Here is a 20453-nt window from a genome sequence, read left to right as displayed (position 1 = left end):
CATTACCACCCACTGCCAACTCTTGGGCTACTCTTTTACCAATAAATAGTGGGATTGACTTCACATTATGACGCTCCCACGGCTCAAAGGGCGAGCATGTTTGGTGCGACTGAAAGACGGACGCAATAATATTCATAAATTGAAACAAGTACAGAAACGAAATTGTCTTTATTAATTAAAATAAGCGTTACTAAAATCGTTTGAAAGCTATAGAAACAGCACTGGTATTACCAAAATATCACTCATAATTTACGAATAAAACATACCAATTATTATGATAGAAATTTAGATGGCCGTTTCCAAACGTCCAACGCATGCGCATTTTTGTTAAAAGGATGGCATTAGAACAGGATAAAAATATACCGCCTTTTCGAACTTAGTGAGAGGCTTTAATTTTGTCTTTATTAGTTAAACTTATAATGGATGTTACTGTGGATTAGTAATGCTGCATACACATATATGTTCAAACATATATTTTTGACAGTGATTTTTTTCGGTAGTGCTAGAGTGGAAAAATAGCAAATCTGCGTAACGTAAGCCTAAGTAGGTGTTAGTCATTTATAATAAGAGTAACATTAGGGTTAATTATGTAAATATATCTGGTATTGGTGCTTTTGATCTGTTCCACACTTTGTAAAGTTTGTTTGATTTTGTGATCCCATTTATTTTATTTTTCTACAGTATTCTATTTGTGTTAAGTTTCTTTATCTTATATTCTGTTCAAATTTAAATGTAATCTTGTATATTTCATTAAGTTACTTTTTTAATCTTAAAGTTTAAACTGTGTTAAGAGTTAATTTTGTTAGATCGGATGATGGATAGTTTGGATCTTTCTTAGTTTCTGACTTCTTTTATTCGAACAAAAATCAGTTGAAGTAACCCCCTCCCTGCAAAGTAATGATTCCAACAGTCTTGAACCACAGATGAGGTGAAAAGGAGTTGGGTGACCTTTGAGCTTTTATGGTTTGTTCATCTAAGTTAAAAATTAAATACCTTCCAGTGAATTAATGAACAAAGGAGGCTTAAGTCTACTTAGGTTTTTAATTTCAGTCATTGAAGCTTCTACTTTCATTCACACTTTTTACAAAAATAAAATGTAAACCTATCATATATGATTCAGAAAATAATTGAATCTCCTTTTGTCTTAAACAAAAACTTAAAGTAAACTGTAAACAAAAAAGCTTAAGCTTTATTTAACATTCAAGTGTTTATACTATTAAGTGGTCTGCACAACTGCTGCCAACAACCATTTGATTAGTCAGTCATGTTACAAAAATAAAACTTAACAGGTACCTTACCTTTCCCAAAACTTGAACAATGACCTCACATCCTGTTGCTTTTGGAATTCAGCACAAATAAATAAAAGACTGTTATTGTTCCACATGTAATCTTACTTGATTTGATAAGATCACATCTCTCTGTTATTTTATTAAGAAAAAATAAGTTATGAAATTTTAGTTATTCCTGTAAGTGTAAAGTAGTCTTTTCATCCCCTAGAATCATACTAGTAGTTCTCTTCTGCACTTTTTCTATGATATGGTTCTTCTTTATGTACAACTGTTTTTGTTGTGGCTATTTTGCTTGACTCTTGGCTTAATAGTGGGTGGAACTAGTGCTCATTAGGCCAAGCACATATGTTCCTATATAAGAATGTTGTCATAGTACATTTTCTTGACCACTCATGATCATTTCTCAGCAAAGTTATTGATGTGGGTATTGTACACTGATATCCCAGATGGCTAGATGAAGCCTAGCCAATGTGAAATTTGTTGATTTTAACTAACTTTCTGATTCCATAATAAAATTGTCTCAGCAAAATTCGTGTGTATACGTAATTTATGATTGTAGGACTGTTGAAACAGTAAACAGGATAATAGCTCTTGGACAGAAGTTGTTGGTATAAAATACAAGGAAACATTTTATAAAGATGTGAACTTGAGAGTTAAGAGGGAAGGAAGAGTGTCACCTACAAACCTATTAATTTCAAAGGAGAAAAGTTAATTAATTGTGCTAATTTAACTTGAATTATTAAAATAACAGAAATAATTTAAAACAACATTAAGTGGCATAATTTAAAAAAAGTAAAAAAATTTTTTCTGGCCAAGAGCACTAACATTGGTTCTTGATCTCATAGTTAAATATGCAGTAATAGTGTTAATAACCTTATTGTGCATTTCATCACCATCAGGGACCCTGAGGTTGACTCTCCTTGCCTGAGTGCTTGTTCTATACTATTAGACTATAGTGGACCTTTTTCCTTCCTAATTCTTCCCCAATAAACAATTATACTGCTTATACTGGTGATACCATTAAAATCTTTATGCCAGTGGCCTTTCCTATTTTAAGGTGATGAGGAAATGTGTTCTCTTGTAATTGAAAAATGATTGGAAGAATAAGTAATCTTGTATTGCACTTTCATGTGATGATCGGGTGAATAAGCAATAGTAAATCATGCTTATTCAGCTGATGATTGAGAAAATATGTCCTAATATCTATTTCAATCATGTAAAACTTGGAGTTAGTATGCAAAACATTTTACATTGCATGCACAAAAAATAGGTTATCATTATTTAAGAAAAATGTTCATATGTTTTCATGTATAACAAATGTGGGTAACCAAAGGTATTTGTTTAATTACATGTGTATAGCATTCTAATTCTTTCTATTTATGATAAACAAGTGTCCAGGTGATTTTTTTTAATACTTTTCTTTCAGTATGAGGCCATTTCATGAATCATACCTCAGTAAGCTGGTACACTGACTGACTGATTTTTATTGTGATGTAACTCAGTCATCCAGGTTACCAACTTATTAATCTTTAGTTTGTAAAGTTGTTTTCACTATTCAATAATGAAATCAACAAGTAATTGTTGATTTTGTTATCTCCTTTGGTAATGAACTGTGAGTAAAGTGGTGAGAGGGTATTAAATTCATGGGCTGTTATTTCAGAAAGACTAATAATAATTTGCATCCTCTTTGTGAACTCATGGGGCAGTTTGAAGATGCATCAGCTGCAGAATCTAAGTATATTTCTAGTTGTAAAAATGGTGCAGCTTCTTTGAGGTTCCCCAGAAGAAAAAAGTAGCGCAAAATGTTCCAGAGTAAATAACGCATTGATTTTCAGTGTCTTAAAATAAAAATGTTAATCCTTTCCTTATAGGTAGGGGTCATCACATTTGGTTGACATGCATTCAAAATTTTATTGAACTATAATTTTATGGATGTATGTCCATATATATGAAATCAAGTTGTTTATGTTTCAGGTTTTAGTACCATATATATATCATTTCATTTCTTAATAGTTAATATTAAAAGCAAGAGCTAAGTATTAATTTTTGTGTCACATGGTATATAGTTGTCTACTTTGCTTAAATTGTGTTGTGGGCAGGATATGGACAATATCACAAGGTTTTATATATATATAAAAAAAGGATGTTGTCTCACTCGTATATGTTTTTATATAGTCTGCTTTTTTATTTATTTTTTATTGCTTTTTTTAGACATTTCAAAAGTTTGTTTGTTTCAAAGGGAGAATCTAATTTGGTAGATAAGTGGTAGTTATAGCTTGTATTTTTCAAGATTAGAAATTACCCATAGTTGCAAAAAAATTTGGCACTTTGTTACATAAAATTGGCATCTCATTAGAAAGTAATGGTTCTATTTCAATGAAACAATTGTCAAACACATTTTTCATCCCAATACAAGAGACTAAAATTTTCAAAAAATGATTGGAAAATACAAAAGACATAAGAAAAACAATTTTGTCTGAATACAAGAACTATGACTATTCAACTCATGTAAAGAAAAACTTAAAGCAATTACCCACAGTTGAAACAGTTCAAAAAGACTTCTTGAATATTTATAAAAATTGGAGAAATTTTGGTGGTCAGCTTTATTTTTACTGCATTAAGCTCTTATAATTTTTTGCAAAGTATGCATATTATGCTTTTTCAAAGTAATACCAAATATTTGCAACTGTATTTATGAATAGGAATGCAACATCAAAAGCTTTTTAAACTGAGAGTCGAAGATCATGAGGTGAGATATTGTCTTGGGTGTATTGTGGACATCGTAAAATGTAGTCTATAGGTTTTTACGTTACTGACCACAGGTCTTATGATCGTGGGTCAAAGGCCATGTTGTGTTTGTAAACTCACATTGAAAATTTGATTGAAGTACAATTTTATGAACGAATGTCAATAAGTTTGGAATCAAATTATAGATTGTGATTCAGATTATAGTATGATACATTAGTTTATTTCTTAATTTAAAAATAAATCCTAAATATACTGTTTTTGTGTGTCACATGGTATGTTGGATTCAGCATTGGTTCAAATTAGATGTTTGTGATATTTAAGTACAAAGTATATAGTTTCTTATTGATTGAAAACTCAGATTACTAACATTGACAAGCCAGAATACAATAACCTCCTGTCTTTTCTGCTTTTTTAGATATTTAATGTATTTATTTAATCAACCAAGGTGGCTTTACCCATCTCTCCCAGTTTTGAAAATTCTTTCATGTGATAACTTATCTATGATGTATGTATAACTAATTGAAAGCTCAGAATATTCAATTAGTGGTTTTCTCAGCCTCTGTGAAATATTTGTGCAGGAAACTTCCTTCTAATTTTGGATTCCAAGTGGTAAGATATTTGCCAGCTTGAAAAATCAGTTTTATAGATTCAAATACAGCTTAGCTAAAAAGTTTGATAAATTAGTGGAATTCCATGGTATTTATAGAGTAGTTTTTAATTTTATTATTTCAAAATGCAAACATATAATATAAAAAAAAATTGTTTTATATCTTCCATGAGTGAAATTTGATAAGGTTTAGCAACTTAGGGCGAGCAGCAAATAAGTACAAAATTTGTAACTAAGAGCGACAGTTGTTTTCTATACTTCATTTACTGTTCTATGTTTTAAGAAAAATAAATTAAATCTGAGAACTTCTAAATATTGTATATGTTAGTGCACAAGGCAACTGGATATATAACATGACCCCCTGATTTTCAAAATGTTAGTTTCAGGCCATACTTGCCATATAAGACAACCCCCTCAGTTGTGTACTTGATTCATGGAACCAAGTGAGACAGTGAGGAATTGCTGTCTGATAGTCCTTAATCATCAGATGTCAAAATAAATTAAGTTATATGCTTACTGAATATATTAAATATATTTAGTATCTTTTATGATTTTATATGCAATCACAACTTTTTAAAAGTTTGTTTTATTGGCAGTTTCAACTAAAATGATATGAGTTATTAAAATCCTTCAAAATCCAAATCCTATTCATAATCTTAAAACAGAAATTCATCAGTTATGTCTAGTGATACACTTGAAAGGGAATCATCATATGGATCAAATTCTAAATCCGATGGTGTGGTTGCAACTTCTTCTACATCTTCATCATGCCACAAATAGTTGTTTTCCATATCATCAAATAAATTTGAGATACCACATTTTTAAAGTCTTAATGACTATTTCTACATGTATATTATTCTATGCTTTGATGACAAAGTTATGTAACATTCAGCTGAGAAACATGTAAGGGCTCACCTTTTGTGAAAGACATTTCCCTGAATTTCAAAAATTGTTTTGATTTCAATAACAACCTGTAAAATAATGAAACTAAATTTTTTTTTATGGAGAAATTTATCGTGATCTCAAACATTACACTAGTACCAAAGACAATTTAGTTATTGCTCAATGAACAGTAATGTTATATAATTTACCATAGGGCATCACTCATCCTAAATGCAAGGTCAGGTTCAATCAAATATAATATTTGCCAAACTCTTTTTTCGAGATCTGGCTTGTTCGTTTGACTTTATTTTACCATCAATACATTGGAAATTAGTCCCACTATCTAATTGTCTTGGATCCAGCAGGGTATCAGGTCATCCCATAAATAATGTCCTAAAACTTAATACAGAAAGTGCATAATCATTTCTGCCTTTGTAGAAGGCTTTAGTGACTAAAATATGCAGTAGGATGTGTATACAAATGTTCAGACAAGTAAAAGAAACTAACCCAACTTCACTTTCTCAGATCGTTAATCAAATAAACCCTTATGAAGATGGATGTGTCTGAGGAGCACATTAGGCATATAATACTGTATGAGTTTAAAAATGGCAATAGTGCAGCAGAAACTACACAAATCATTCAAGGTGTTTATAGTGAGGAGTCTCTCAATGAAAGAAAATGTCGAAGCTGGTTTCAGAAGTTCAGGTGACTACAGCTCAAATGATGCGTCACATTCAGGTTGTCCTGTTGAGTTTAAAGATGACTTGCTGCTGGCTACACTTGATGAAGATTGTGCTGTAACAGTTGGAGAACTAGCATATAAGCTTAATTCAACCCATTCAACAGTTCACCATCATCTGCAACAGCTTGGAAAGGTGTCAAAACTTGGAAAGTGGGTCAGAAGCCAACGTTAGAGCAAGAGTGGACATTTACACTTGTTTGCATGCTCGTGAACATAACTCATATTTTTTGGACTAACATGACTGGAGATGAAAAACAATTATTTTATAAAAATGTTAAGTGCTGCAGACAATGGCTCAGTGCAGGTACACTGGCTAAAGCACAGCCCAAAATGAACCTCCATCCTAGGAAAGTTTTGTTAAGTGTTTGGTGGGATATTGTTGGTGTGATTCACTTTAAGTTGCTGCCACTGAGTGTAAGGATTACATCAGACTTCTATTGTTAACATATAAGAGTGATTGAATGTTGCATTGAAAGAAATGAAGCCTGCTTTGACCAGTTATAAAGGTGTTGTGTTACACCAGTATAATGCATGGCCCCATACAGGAAAGATCACATCTGCAAAGATTGAAGAACTAGACTGGGAAAACTTCCACATCCTCCTTATTCTCCAAACCTTGCCCCATCTGATTATCACCTGTTCCAAAATTTGCAGAACTATCTTGATGGAAAAGAGCTTGGAACACATGAAGATGTCAAAACTGCATTCTTTTCCTCCAAACCCCAAAAATTTTATAGAAGTGGCATTCAGAAGCTTATGAATCATTGGTGGGAAGTGATTTATAATAATGGAACATACGTTACTGATTAAATAACATTAAAAACATTTGAAATTTCTCTTTTTCTGAACCTCAGATCAGACGTTACTTTAGGGATGACCTGATAAATTTATTATTGTACACCACAGGTTTAATAGTTCACATTTTATGCCTTGTGTGTAAGACAACTTCTAATTTTGAGGGATTTTTTAAACCTCAAATGTAGTCTTATGTGCCAACATATATGGTAGTAATATATGTGCATTTATAACTGAAATATGGTTATATATTATAAGATACTGGCCCACTAGAATACAGCCAAGACAGATCACTGTGTAAAGGCCAGTTTTATATTTTTGAATATGGTAACAAAGCTGCACATACAGTGCTTCATTGTAACATATGTATTGTTAGTCAGGTATTGCTGAAAGGTCAGTAGAAGTAAATAAATAGTTATATATATATATGTATATACAAATTTATGTTACATGATTTAAGTTGTTTAGAATAAACTTGTGTTTTTATGTTATAATTCGTAGTTATTCTAGAATGAAAAAAAGCATAATTGATATCTATTTCCTAATTTTGTATGGTGGTTAAGAGGTAGGTCAAATCAACCAAATCTGTACAGAGATGTAATAGTGAAAATATGTTTTTTTCTGCAAAAAAAGTTTGATAATTACCTGAAGGTTATGAATATTTTGTCTGTGAAATGTGAAAACTTTTTGATGCATAAAATTATTTTTAATCTTAAAATTAAAAATTATTTTGCACGTTGGATATTCAACATTCAAAAACAGATGCATGAGAAAAATATTTTATGCACAAAATCCCTGTAATGCTTACTGCATAATTTTGTGAAGGTATGTTTAGTATATTAAAAGTTATAGCAAGGAAACTAACAAGCTCAAAATGGTTATGATGTTATTTCCTGGGACTGAGCCTATTGGAGTGGTTAATGAATTAGAAATTGAAATTAATAATACTGACAAGCTAGAATATAAGATAAGAATCTTCACACTTTTATGTATTTGCTGAGATATTATATTCAGTGAATCAAGCATAGTTGCTCTGTCCAATTTTTTCTCTTTGTAAAATGCTTTTTTACATCTTGGACTGCTGCTATTAATTACATGCTTATATCCAATCAAAATTGCTAATTTTTAACTACATGATACTGTTTGTCTTGCTAAAGTATTTATGAAGGTATAATAACACAAAAATACAAATGTTTAATTAAACTAGCTTCAGTCTTATAATGTTATATATTTATTATATTGACCTTATTGTAATGCCTAGCTAATAGTACATACCTTGTGTTGATGCAGTACACATGCACTGATGTTACCATATCCTGTAATATAAAACTGACCCAGTCTTGAATGTGTTTTAGTGGATTAGTGTTTTGTATTGTGTAGTAATATTTGAATTAGTTTACATTATGCATGTATATAGATTATTACTACTTAGAAATAAGTTATGAAACTTATTTTCCTTAAATATAGAACACTGGATAAAAATGTAAAACAATTCTACCAATGACTTTTGAACTTAGTTGCTGCAAGACATGTTACTAAGCATTTTAAAATTTTGCACATGGAGGATATCAAAGATTTTTTTATAGGTTTTGTATAAATAGTTGAATAACAAAAAGCTCATAAATAACTATTACTGATATTATTGAATTATACTATAATTTATTAAGCTTAGTAACTAAGCTGTATTTAGAATTAAAAAAGTACGACTTCAAGCAACCTAAAAACACAACCTTACTTCCTTGAAATCTTGGTTCAGAAGAATGTGGTAGCCTTCTTACAGATTAGAATGGCTGAGAAAACCACTAGGGGACATTCTGAGCTGTTGATTGGTTATTCACATGTCATATTGTAGTACATGTATATAAGGGACCATTTCTAGAAATGGAAAGAAGTGAATGGGGCCATTGTGTTGTATTCAGTGCATTAGCCATATTTCAACAAAATAAAAAGATCTGAGTTTCTTGTTTTATATTTTAGCCTGCCAATATTAGTAATTTGAGTTTCCAATTTATACAAAACTATAGACATAGTATTTTGACATAACAAACATTTAATTTTAACCAGTGCTGCATTTAACATGCCATGTGATTCATTAAAATTGTTATTTAGGTGAGTTCTTTAATATTTAAATTTTAAATTAAGCAATTAATCCATATATAATAAAGTTTGAATTATAATCTATAATTTGATTTCATACTTACTGACATAAATTCATAAAATAGTAGTTCAATAAAATTTTGAATTCAAACACGATGACATGGCCTCTGACCCATGATCTGTCACCAAAGGGTTAATGCAGCGAGTCTTAAATTATATTCAACCATTCCTTGATTATAATACTTATTTGTGGGAAAAGAAATTCCTTATATTTCCTAACAATTCATTCGTTTAGTCATTACAAAAACTTGTAAACTTTCGCAACTAGATACATCACTTTAGTAAACTTACTTTTTAATTATTGTGTTTTTGTGAAAGTATCTCCTAAAAATTCAATTTAAAATAGTTTTATTCTGTATAGAGATATTGATTAAAGATTTTTCAGGGTATAAGTCTGCAAATTAGATACTTTGTTTTTTTTATAACAGTGTGGTCAGCATATGGAATAGATGCCTTCTTATGTTTTGGAACCATAAGATTAGGAGAATTTGAGGTGGATTGATGAATTTAATGAACAATGACCTGAATTTCCTAATGTTATGTTTAATGTTTCACATCTGGTATTGCTATTCTATTGCTACATTATTCCAGCATAAAAAAAACTAACTTTTTCTTATCTAGTCTTCTAAATTGCATTTTTGAAGAAACCATTTAAAAACATTTTACAAGGTGAAGTATCTGGTTATAAAAAAAAAAAAAGTATACAAGTGAGTTTTATGCTGTGTTACATTTGTAAATATTTATAATTATGTGGGTTTTTAAACTTCATGCTCACGTTGTAAATGTAAGAGATATGAAGTTTTTAATAGCTTATAATATTCCCATACCAGCAGAAACAAGAATGTGAGAGTTTGTATCTACTGTAAAGTCTTAACTTTTTCAAGTTTAAGAATTTAGTTTATAGGAAGAAGAAACATTGGGATTTAATTTGTAATATTGTGATAAGTTATAATTCAGCTAAAGATTTAACACTTGTTTTTAATGATTTATGCTGTTCTCTTTATATTACTAGTATTCAGCAATTCAGTATTATGGTTTTGTTGCCTTGACAACAGTTTGTTTTACATCTGAACAAGTTGAGATTTTTCAAAAGTTTGTGACTCGCATCACAACAAAATTCTAAATTAAGTTTTTTAAAGTTCTTTTGAAATAAAGGAGTTAAAACTTCAAATCATAACATACATTATGATGTTAACTTCATTCACATATTTAATATGTAAAAGACTATTGGTTTGTGGATGTATGTGTAGAAATAAATAAACAGCACACCTGTTTTATGCTTTAAAGATAGTTCTAAGATAACTTTGCTTCTGGAGTTTTAAAAATAGTTTTAAAGTGCATTCCTTTACATTCACTAAACTATACCCATATAAGATCTTTCATAATTGTTACTTATTAGTAAATATTTTGTTTTTAAATATTATATTGTTGGCTAATTGATCATTTTAAGATTTCCTGTAGAAAGTGTTTTACATTAAGGTTAAATTTTCTGAAGACAAGTTACTTAGATGGGAAAATATAATCTTTAAAAAGGATGACTTCAATTATCAAGCTTCAGGCCCTGTCTGGGGTGAATGATGAAACTCCGCATTGTTATCTTCTTCAAGTGGATGAATTTAAAGTTTTGTTGGACTGTGGATGGGATGAAAACTTCAATTTAGGATTTGTGAAAGAGCTTAAGAAGTAAGTATAAAATTTAATGTAAAATTATAAATAATTTTAATGTGTGTGTTTTTGTATATGCAGTCATTGGTAAACAGTTCTTATGTTAGTAGGGATTTTTAGAAAATTATAGTTCTTCACAATAGAAGTGTAGGAGCATGAAGTTATAGGTACAAATATATAAATCTCCTATAATCAAAGTACTAAAGTATTATATACTGAGCAACAAATGAAAAAAGTTTACGATGCTATTGCATTCTGAATTTGCACTATTTATTTCAAGTCAACTTTACTTCAACTAGTTGTAAGTTGGCATGATTATTAATTTTTTTGTCTTTTAGTAATAACCATTGGCTAATGTAAGCACCAAAAACTGGGTGTTAGTGAATGGGTTCTTAGCCAATGAGAGTAAGTGATATCCCAAATGATAGCTCTCTTCCTGCTGTGCTTTGTTCTGAGTTGTTTTTTGTTTTTTTTCTGTGTGCGTGTGTCCAGAGATTTTTGTGTTTGAAAACTCATAAATAAAAATGTTTAAATCCATTAAGAATTTAATGTAAAAAACTTTGATCCTTATTTGATAAATCTTAAGTTAATATTTATATATGTGTGATCAATTCCAAGCCATAGCATGTAAAAAACAAACAAATCAATTGAAACTAAACAAATGGTATATTGCCCTGACAATTTACTTTATATCTAAACAGGTATGTATCTATCAGTCATGAAACTAATGTGAATAAATACAAAAGCTGTCCTTCTCTTTAACATGCAACTTTTTAAGTTCAAACTTGATTTTTAATAGTGCATTTTAAAATGAAAATAATACATAATTAACTAAGATATAAAAGTGAGGCCTAAATATAATTTACCTTGTCTCTTAATATAGCATATTTTACTAAGAAAAAACTAAATGCTATTTGTGGATAAAGTAACCAACAATACAACAGAGTTGTATCTACCATGTAGCAACTACATGCCAATTTCAAAATAATTGTTGATGGATTTTTATTGACTGTATACATATGTATGTATCAACTCGTTTGCAGAGGTCAAGGAAAAGTATAGAAGATGGGTGTGGCATCCGTAAGGTGTTAACAGACTTTTACTTGTGTCTGCTGATTCATCTAAATAACTTTGAAACTTATATGTCAGTGGGGCAACTAAATGTACTTAATGTTTTGATTCATATCTATTTGATAAGCTTTATCGTAAAGAAGAATGAGAGTGCAAAAGTTGAGATTTTTCAAAAGTTTGTGGGTCACATCACAACAAAATTCTAAATTAAGTTTTTTAAATTTCGTTTGAAATAAAGGAGTTAAAACTTCAAATCATAACATACATTATGATGTTAACTTCGTTCACATATGTAATATGTAAAAGACTATTTAATGTATATTGTATTGTGAATTAGTTTAATGTTTGTAATTAATTGATGTCAAGGCTATCAGAAATTATGTGCCAGCCATTCATGTTGAAATTATGGAGATTTCTAAAAGGCCTAAATGATAGACATATAAATAACAGCAACCAAATGAATAGAAATGGAAAGGAAAAGTAAAGTCACACAAAAGAGAAGGTCAGTGTTATTGATCAACAATAACACATATGGCAGTTTTTATCCTAAACATACTATGGCTAGAGACAGTTTAAACTTTATTTAGATCTTTTATATTTTAGTTAAGTATGTATTCTTTGTGTTTTGAATATCATATTTGAATGGCTTAATGTTTATAAGTTTAACTTGTTGTGTGGATTGTGAAAGCTTTGTAAACAAGATGGTGTGTATTGTAAGTGCTGTTTTGTTTAGGCAACATCTCTGTGTGAAGCCTGCTGAAATAATTTCATTAAAACTTGTGGGCATCAGTTGATCTATTGTCATAAATAAATAAATTAAAAATTAACTATTAATAAAGAGAGAGAGATGTAAAATTATATGCATTTGTGAAAAAAGGGAAAGTTGAAAGGTATGTTCATATTTCTGTTTGTTAATTTCAAACATTTTTTGTACTGTTTGTTGACACAGTAGGAAAAATGGATAATAAAATATGAACATTTACAATAAAAAGCTTTTGATATTCATTTATAAGGTTCTGGAGATCAAGTGAAATGTAAAAATAAAAACTAACAAAAAAAAGCATTTTTATACTTCATATGAAAATTAACAGGTAGGTGAACTATTCAGAATCTGTGTGCAAATAATATAGGGAATAACAATTTTTTTATCAGAAATAGCAGAAAAAATAAGTACATATTTTTCTGAAACTATTTAGTTTTAGAAATGTTCTTGTAAAATTGTAAACACTTTCATCCACTAATTTTATTTATGAAAGACATTTCATGAGAGCTCTATAATGTTTTTTTGTGAACAACATATGTTATCCCTAAAGGGTTAAATCTTATTTGGTTTTCCTTCTCTCATATGGTCATAATCATTGTGAGGTATACACCATAAATTCTTTTTGCATTTTATTCCATTGTTCCAATGTCCTCTGTTTTGATTGCACTTTTTTCCCTAACATGTCTGAGGTGTGTAGGGTGATAGTGCATTCACTCTTATCTTTTTCTTACATTTTCATCTTTATTTTTGTTTTGTTCTTGATCACCTTCTGTGTACTTTTCATACTATACATTGTTATTTGGTTCTAATTTCTTCCTTCCATGGTTTCTGACTTCTGTCTTTTCTTTCTATGGAATTCTTCACTCATGATCTTTTTCCTGTTACTTCACTGGATGGGTCTGACAGCTTATCAGTTTAATGTATTTTCCATTAAATGGAGAATGAAGCAAGTGGGCTTTTTTAGGTGTCCTTTCATAAAGTTTGTCACTTAATGTCACTTAATTCCTCAATGGCTGCTCACTTCTGTCATCCATTGGGGAAGTGTGTGTTTAAGCTGGCATGTGGATGACTTCAGACACGTTTGTTTCACATTATCTCCATCTGGCTATTTCTTCCTTATTGGGCTATGATCTGTCTCCAGTTGCTATTATTCACAAAGCATACTGCCACTGATGGGATTAGTCTTTCTTTTTTTTCAGAAGTGGAATTCCTAATGTTGGCTGGTTTTGGACTGGAGTTGACCCACCATGTACAGCACGATATGCTCTAACTACACTATATGCATAGCACTTCAAAAAGTCTGTTTTAGGTTCTGGACTGTATCTGCATCTTCTGCCCAATTTGGCAACACTTGCTTTCCTTTCTGGATAAAGTGTATCCTTGTACAAATTAGGTGTGGTCTCCCACAGATGTGCCTCTATACTGTTCCAAGTTTTCAAGTGTTCCAGGGGTGCTATTACACAAACTGTGAACTGTTATGACTGAAGTAGATGACTAACCAGGAACAGAAATGCATTAAATGGCTGTAAATTATTTGTTTTTTAATGGTGGTGATTTAAATTGTCTTTTTGCAGTAATTGTAATTGGTAGTTATTAATCTGTTTATATATATGACATATTATGTTGTCTGTTAAATACAACATATTTGTCAGTTTGATGCACCCAAGCATGGAGAAGTTCATAATTCCCAATATATAAGTAGATGACCAACAAAGATTTTGTGTTCAATATTTTATGTAAGATCTTCAAGATTTTTTTGTGTCCATAAAACATCTGACTTGCTTTGTGTTGTCAGAAAATGGCACATTATGATGATTTTGGAATTTATTTAAAAATATAATGTGATTTTATTTTAAGGGACTAACCTATATATTGGCCCATAATCTTTTTAAGTTTTTGAGTATTGCTAGGAAACAAAATCTTGTGCATTTTTACAGTGAACAAACAGTGCTGCCTTTGCTCCTTGGGTGTGATTTACATTAGCTCAAAAAATATTTTTGGAAGTTTGAAATTTTAAGGAAAATTGTTCTAGATATAGACCATAATGTCAAAATTTCATTGTGGATTTTTAATAAAGACTTAAAATGTTTGATTTCTATAGAATTGGATAGCTTCTAACATTGCAGCTTGTTACTATTGATCATGATGTCAGTCCTATTTGGTTTCTTACCCATTTGGACAATAGTCAAATTTTACATTTTGTCCAAACATAATATTTCAATTGAATTTTTAGTCTCTGTTCACAGTAAGTGACCATTTTGTATATTGTAATTCTCTGCATGTTTCTATCAGTATCAACAACCAGATCAAAACATTAGTAGGGAACTATGAAAAATCATCTTTTCCAATTCTTATATAGTTACCTCAGGCCAAACAAACTCCATATGTTTTGCCAATCTCTGCACTATATCTTCATAGGCTTTCAGCTCATTTATTACAAACAAAATCATTTCACCTTTCATTCACATTTCTTACTAAATAATTTAACTATATTAAGTAAAAATGTTCTTTTAAGTTTGAATGTAATATTATGACAACAAAATGCTAACTGGTCTCCAATTAAGTAGTTTAAAAAAGTTGCAAATATCAAAAACATTCAAACATTATAATAGTATATGTTCATTTCACCACATCTGGAAAGTCATGATCTATTTCATTATCTTTTTTCATTTAATGTATTTTATCAACATTTACCATAAAGTTTGTAGATGATGATTTATGAATAAAACTATCCTTAGGTAAACCACTTGTACTTGATGGTGACAAAACCTTGTTGAAATGCTGTACAGTTATGTTAAACTGGGAGAAAAGTTTGTTACACATTTAAATCATTTTCAAACTTTATTAGTCTTAGAGTGGCTTTTTCACTATCAAAGTTTATTAAATCTTTTTTAAAATAAAAGGAAAAAAATGAAATTTGTCATGACTTTTCAGTTGAGATGTAATGAGCAGAGCTTTTTGTGGTGTTTAAGTTATCTTAATATTTAAAATCAAATAATTCAAAATTATATGAGGAAAAATAAACCCTGTGGTCTTAAATGTGTTGACAAAACCTTTATTATATATTTTTACAAACCAAATGAAATTGATGATTAAAAAGAAAGATTACTTATAATGGAACAGAAATAATAGATGAAAATTAAATTTTTAAAATGTAGGTGTTGAGAGTTTTAAGTTAAATTTATGATGCCAGTATTGCATATACGTGTTATATTTAATAAAGCTAAATGCTAGTTTGTTTTATTTTAAACATTTTTCTGGCGTATTCCTGTGAGACTGAATTATTGTTAAGTGGAGCTGGGCAGCTAACCCTACTGTGATGCATCACTGGTCAAATGCCATGTCATCTCATTTGTTGACTTGCATTCAAATGTTTATTTAATGACTGTTTTATATTCATAAATTTGGTATCAAACTGTAAATTATAATTTGAATTTTTATATTATATGTTACTTAATATAAAAGTAAACATTTAAAAAACACACCTAAATATCAATTTTGTATGTTCCATGGCATGTTGAGTGCAGCCCTGGTTCAGATTAAAAAGACAGTGGACATCACTCAAGTTCTTCGATTTTTGGAAATGGTTTGTTACATATACTTAATTCTGTATATGACGTATGAATAACCAATTGCGTTTTCTTAGCCATTTGGAAATATAACAGAATTGTTTCTTTCTTTTGAAGCAAACCATCATACTGGAATGTTAAGTTTTTACTGGTTTGAAATATCACTTTTTTTTTAACCTGCATCCAGCTTCATTACTAAGTAAATTACAGTTGTTTTTTGTGGTATCAATATAGTAATTTAGTATTTCTTGGTTATTCAAATGTGTATATGTAAAACTTAAAAAAATATATTCATTTCACATGGAAAATTTCTTAGGGCTTAGCAACCTTTTACATACAGCAACCAAGTGCAAAGGTCTTAACTAGAAGAGATAATTGTTTGCTTTATATATATATACTGTTTTATGTTTTAAGAAAAATGTGTAGTTCAGCTAAATTATTTGGTGTGGTGACTCACAAAAATGATCAACTAACCCAAAGCTAGCCATTTAGGGTTTAGTATGTTTCTGATATTGAAAACATTAAAAAAACAAAGCAGCTTATAAATGTTACATATGCTGTGAGTGCACAAGCTGTGTTCTGCCAAGATTTTAGTTGAAAGAATCATAAGTGTTTCTGACAAATTGAATGTAATCAGTTAGTGAGGTTAACAATTATTTAATTATAAAAATCCTCTTATCACACGATTTTATTGTCAACTCATAGGTAAGTGCTGACAAGTACCTTATATATGGGTTTTCTCGTCATCATGGATGACAAGTACCTTGTATTATCATATTTTTTAAAGATTTACGTGTTAAACTATCAGACTATAATAAAATATTATATTGTTTTTTATATTGTAATTTATAGTAAATGCTTTGATAAGTATGCATGAGATACTGTTGGAAATGATAATGTAAAACGTTTTGATTAATTATTTCTACCAAGTTTCAAAGTATACTTAAATATAGTGTTTTTTTATTTTTATTTTAGAAATGTCCTATTTAGAACTGCAGTCTGTGTAAAGTATGTTGTTACTTTTCAATATTAAATATAATAACCCTGTGTGTTTATGAAAAATGACAAGTGTCTATGAAAGAACTTCTCAATATTTTAAAATAGTATTACTTTGCTGGAAATTTAAAAGATGTGTAACATTATATATGCCAGTTGAATATATTAATTTGCAGAAAATTATAAAGGCTGAGATGGTCATAAAGTGTTTAATTGTAAATTTTTAAATGTTCAAAAAATTATCAAAATAATATTCAAAAGAAGGAAAAAAAGTTACTTCAGATAAAAGCAATGATATGTTATTTAGATACATTGTTATTGTAAATTGCAAGCTATGACATTTTTATAAACAATTCTTAGATACATGAATCAAGTGGATGCTGTACTTCTTTCCTATCCTGATGTTTTACACTTGGGAGCACTGCCCTATGTGGTTGGAAAGTGTGGCTTGAACTGTCCAATATATGCTACTATTCCTGTGTACAAAATGGGACAGATGTTTATGTATGATTTATTTCAGGTGTGTGGAACGTGTAAATAAGGTAACCATGTATTTACATTTATCACTGTTAACACTAGGTTAATACCAACTGACAGATGAAATTTTATGTTAGGGTTTTGCATCAAGTATTTTAATAGATTGCTAAGATATACCATTGACAACTTTTATTGTTGTGATCCTAATTTTTGAAATGTAATAGGTTGTTAATTAATGTTTTTTCTGTTAACATTGTAATAGTGCATCAGTGAAAGAAAAAGAGAATGCATGTCAAACACATTAAATCTGTCATATACATATGCAAAAACGGCTCGTTTGGGTTGAGAAAATATTTTACATAGAAGGTCGAAACGTTGTTCGCTCTTCTATGTAAAATAGTTTCTCAACCCAAACGAGCCGTTTTTGCATATATATTTCTCAACAAGTGGGTTTCTCGACATCACTGTCATATACAGTTCTCATCAGGCCAGTTGTGATATGAACAATACATTATTTATGTAGGTGCTATATTTATTTATCAGTTTTTAACAAATGGCAACAGTTAAGATATGAATAAGATTAAGCAAGTGAATTTTAATCATTATCAGTTTTTCTTAAATAATTTCTCAAGTAAGGTTTTCAAGGTAAAAATTAGTAACACATTATTTATTTTAACATAGTTTATTATCATTATTTTATTTGAATTAACTTTTTTAATAAGAACTGATGACCCAGCAAGCTAGTCATCTTGTTCATAGAGCAATTCATGTAACCACAGCAGAAATGGAAGAAAACTACATCAAACACATGAATGAAAACAAAAAATAATATATTTGAATATGTCATCAATGCTACTTCTATCATAGCTTGTGCTCATAGTGCCTTTATGCCTGGTACTGAGGCTCATCATGCTGGTTGGTATATTATAAACATTTAAGCCAGGGGTTCCCAACCTTTTGGCACTCGCGACTTGAAAATGTAATTGATGAAATAAAATTAATGTTATCCCAAGCTACTTTCTAACAAGGCTACGCGACTCCCCTGCCAAGGCTTTGCAACCCCACCGGTTGGGAACCCCTGATTTAAGCCAATTTACAAATTAAATATTTTGGTAACTAATAATAACATATTATTTTAACACTTTATAATAAATATTATTACTTTTTATTACAGTAAACTTTCTTATAATCTACAAGAACTGGCAAATCAGCAAGCCTTGTGTTCCTGTATTTTCCTTTAGATAATTTTTTTAACTTTATACTTATTGTAATCACGAGGTGAAATAAATACTGGTTGAAACTATAATTCTTAGTTGACTGTGGTATTAATTTTGTTGCAAAATGTAAGCTAAAGTTGTTTGTTTTTTGTTTTAAATAAAAAACTAACATTCTAAGCTGACTATGATATAACATTTCTTATCTTCAGTAAGTTAAAGCTTTTATATGTTTTTTCTTAATGGGGCCTTTCACCCTTTCTGTTTCACCTGTTAAACCTTCGATAATTTGAAATGATTGTTATTTCTATTGTAAGGCTGTTGATATTAATACATCCTTTCATGATGTGAATCATCTGTGAATATTTGGTAATTAAAATTTCAATTTCCATGTTCATACATTGTAGGATATACAATTTCATTACCCAGGTTACAAAAGCAAAGTTTGAAGAGAAAAATAAGTCTTTTTCCATTTGCTTTAGGCATAAGCAATTGGGAAATAACACTTTATGCCCAGGAACAGGAAAAAGTAAAAAATTTGGTTACATAGTGTAATCTTGTGAGAGGAGGCAAGTACAGATCAGTAATACATTTGTAGTATAAATTTTCTTGGTATGTATAATACTGTTGTCAAAAGAGGACTAGATATTTCTAGATTTTTCTGTTTCATGTTATAAATACTTGTAAATACAGAATGCACATTAAATGAGTTAGTGAAAAGTAACGAATTTGGAAAAAGTGAAGTTAGTCTGCATGTCAGTTTAACCACAATGGGCAATTTCTAAAGTGAACTTTCCACTGATTGTATTGGGATTACAGGAGATAAGAAATAATTAATCTTGTCAATTTGGTTCCAGAGTAATCGAACCAGCCTATGTGGAAAAAAAAAATTAAAAGAGAGAATTGTTGAGTTCTAAGTTTAACCATTTTAACCAATATTGTAAGGAATTTTTGTGTGTTTGATTTGCTACATGTTTTGAATATGTATTATTGTAAAACAAATGGATTATGTGTTGTCTGTTTATTGTTGAAATTTATTGCCAACAAGTTGCAGACAGCCACTGTAGGGAATTCAGCCCACATTCATATAAAAACTTGACATTGGCAAGCCAGCTAGAGTTATTCAGTGGCAAGTGATGGCAGAAGAAGATGTGAAGGACAGCAGAAATAGGTCTGTATAAGAGCAATTGTAATAGTGGAGAAAATATTTTAGAGGTTACAGTTATGTTGTATAATTATGGGCTGATTGTGATAAATGGACAGAGATAGATAAGCATCTTAAGCTAAATGATAGTGAACTATGAGAGTATGCTAATAAGAATTAGAGATGGAAAAGCTTGAACAGAGAAGAGAGGAAGAAAGACTGAAAGAGGTAAAGGAGAGACTAGAAATAGGGAGAATAAGAGTACAAATTGAAATTGCCAAGCTTACTTAACAGAAAGGAGGACTTAAAAATGTCAATGGGGTCAGTGTCAGCC

General features: G+C 29.9%; 1 protein-coding gene across 1 annotated transcript in view; it reads left to right on the top strand.

The window, feature by feature from the left end:
* Positions 1-305: 305 nt before the first annotated feature.
* Positions 306-20453, top strand: part of LOC143222743 (cleavage and polyadenylation specificity factor subunit 2-like) — a 60877-nt gene continuing 40729 nt past the window's right edge. Inside the window, 3 exon segments of the mRNA XM_076449678.1 lie at positions 306-543; positions 10754-10903; positions 17645-17804. Of these exon segments, the coding sequence (XP_076305793.1) occupies positions 10755-10903; positions 17645-17804 (309 nt within the window). The 5' untranslated portion in view covers positions 306-543; position 10754.

This window comes from Tachypleus tridentatus, chromosome 8 (assembly GCF_004210375.1).
Source record: "Tachypleus tridentatus isolate NWPU-2018 chromosome 8, ASM421037v1, whole genome shotgun sequence".
NCBI classification, from domain to species: Eukaryota; Metazoa; Arthropoda; class Merostomata; order Xiphosura; family Limulidae; genus Tachypleus; species Tachypleus tridentatus.
This window is presented reverse-complemented; position numbering and strand designations above follow the sequence as displayed.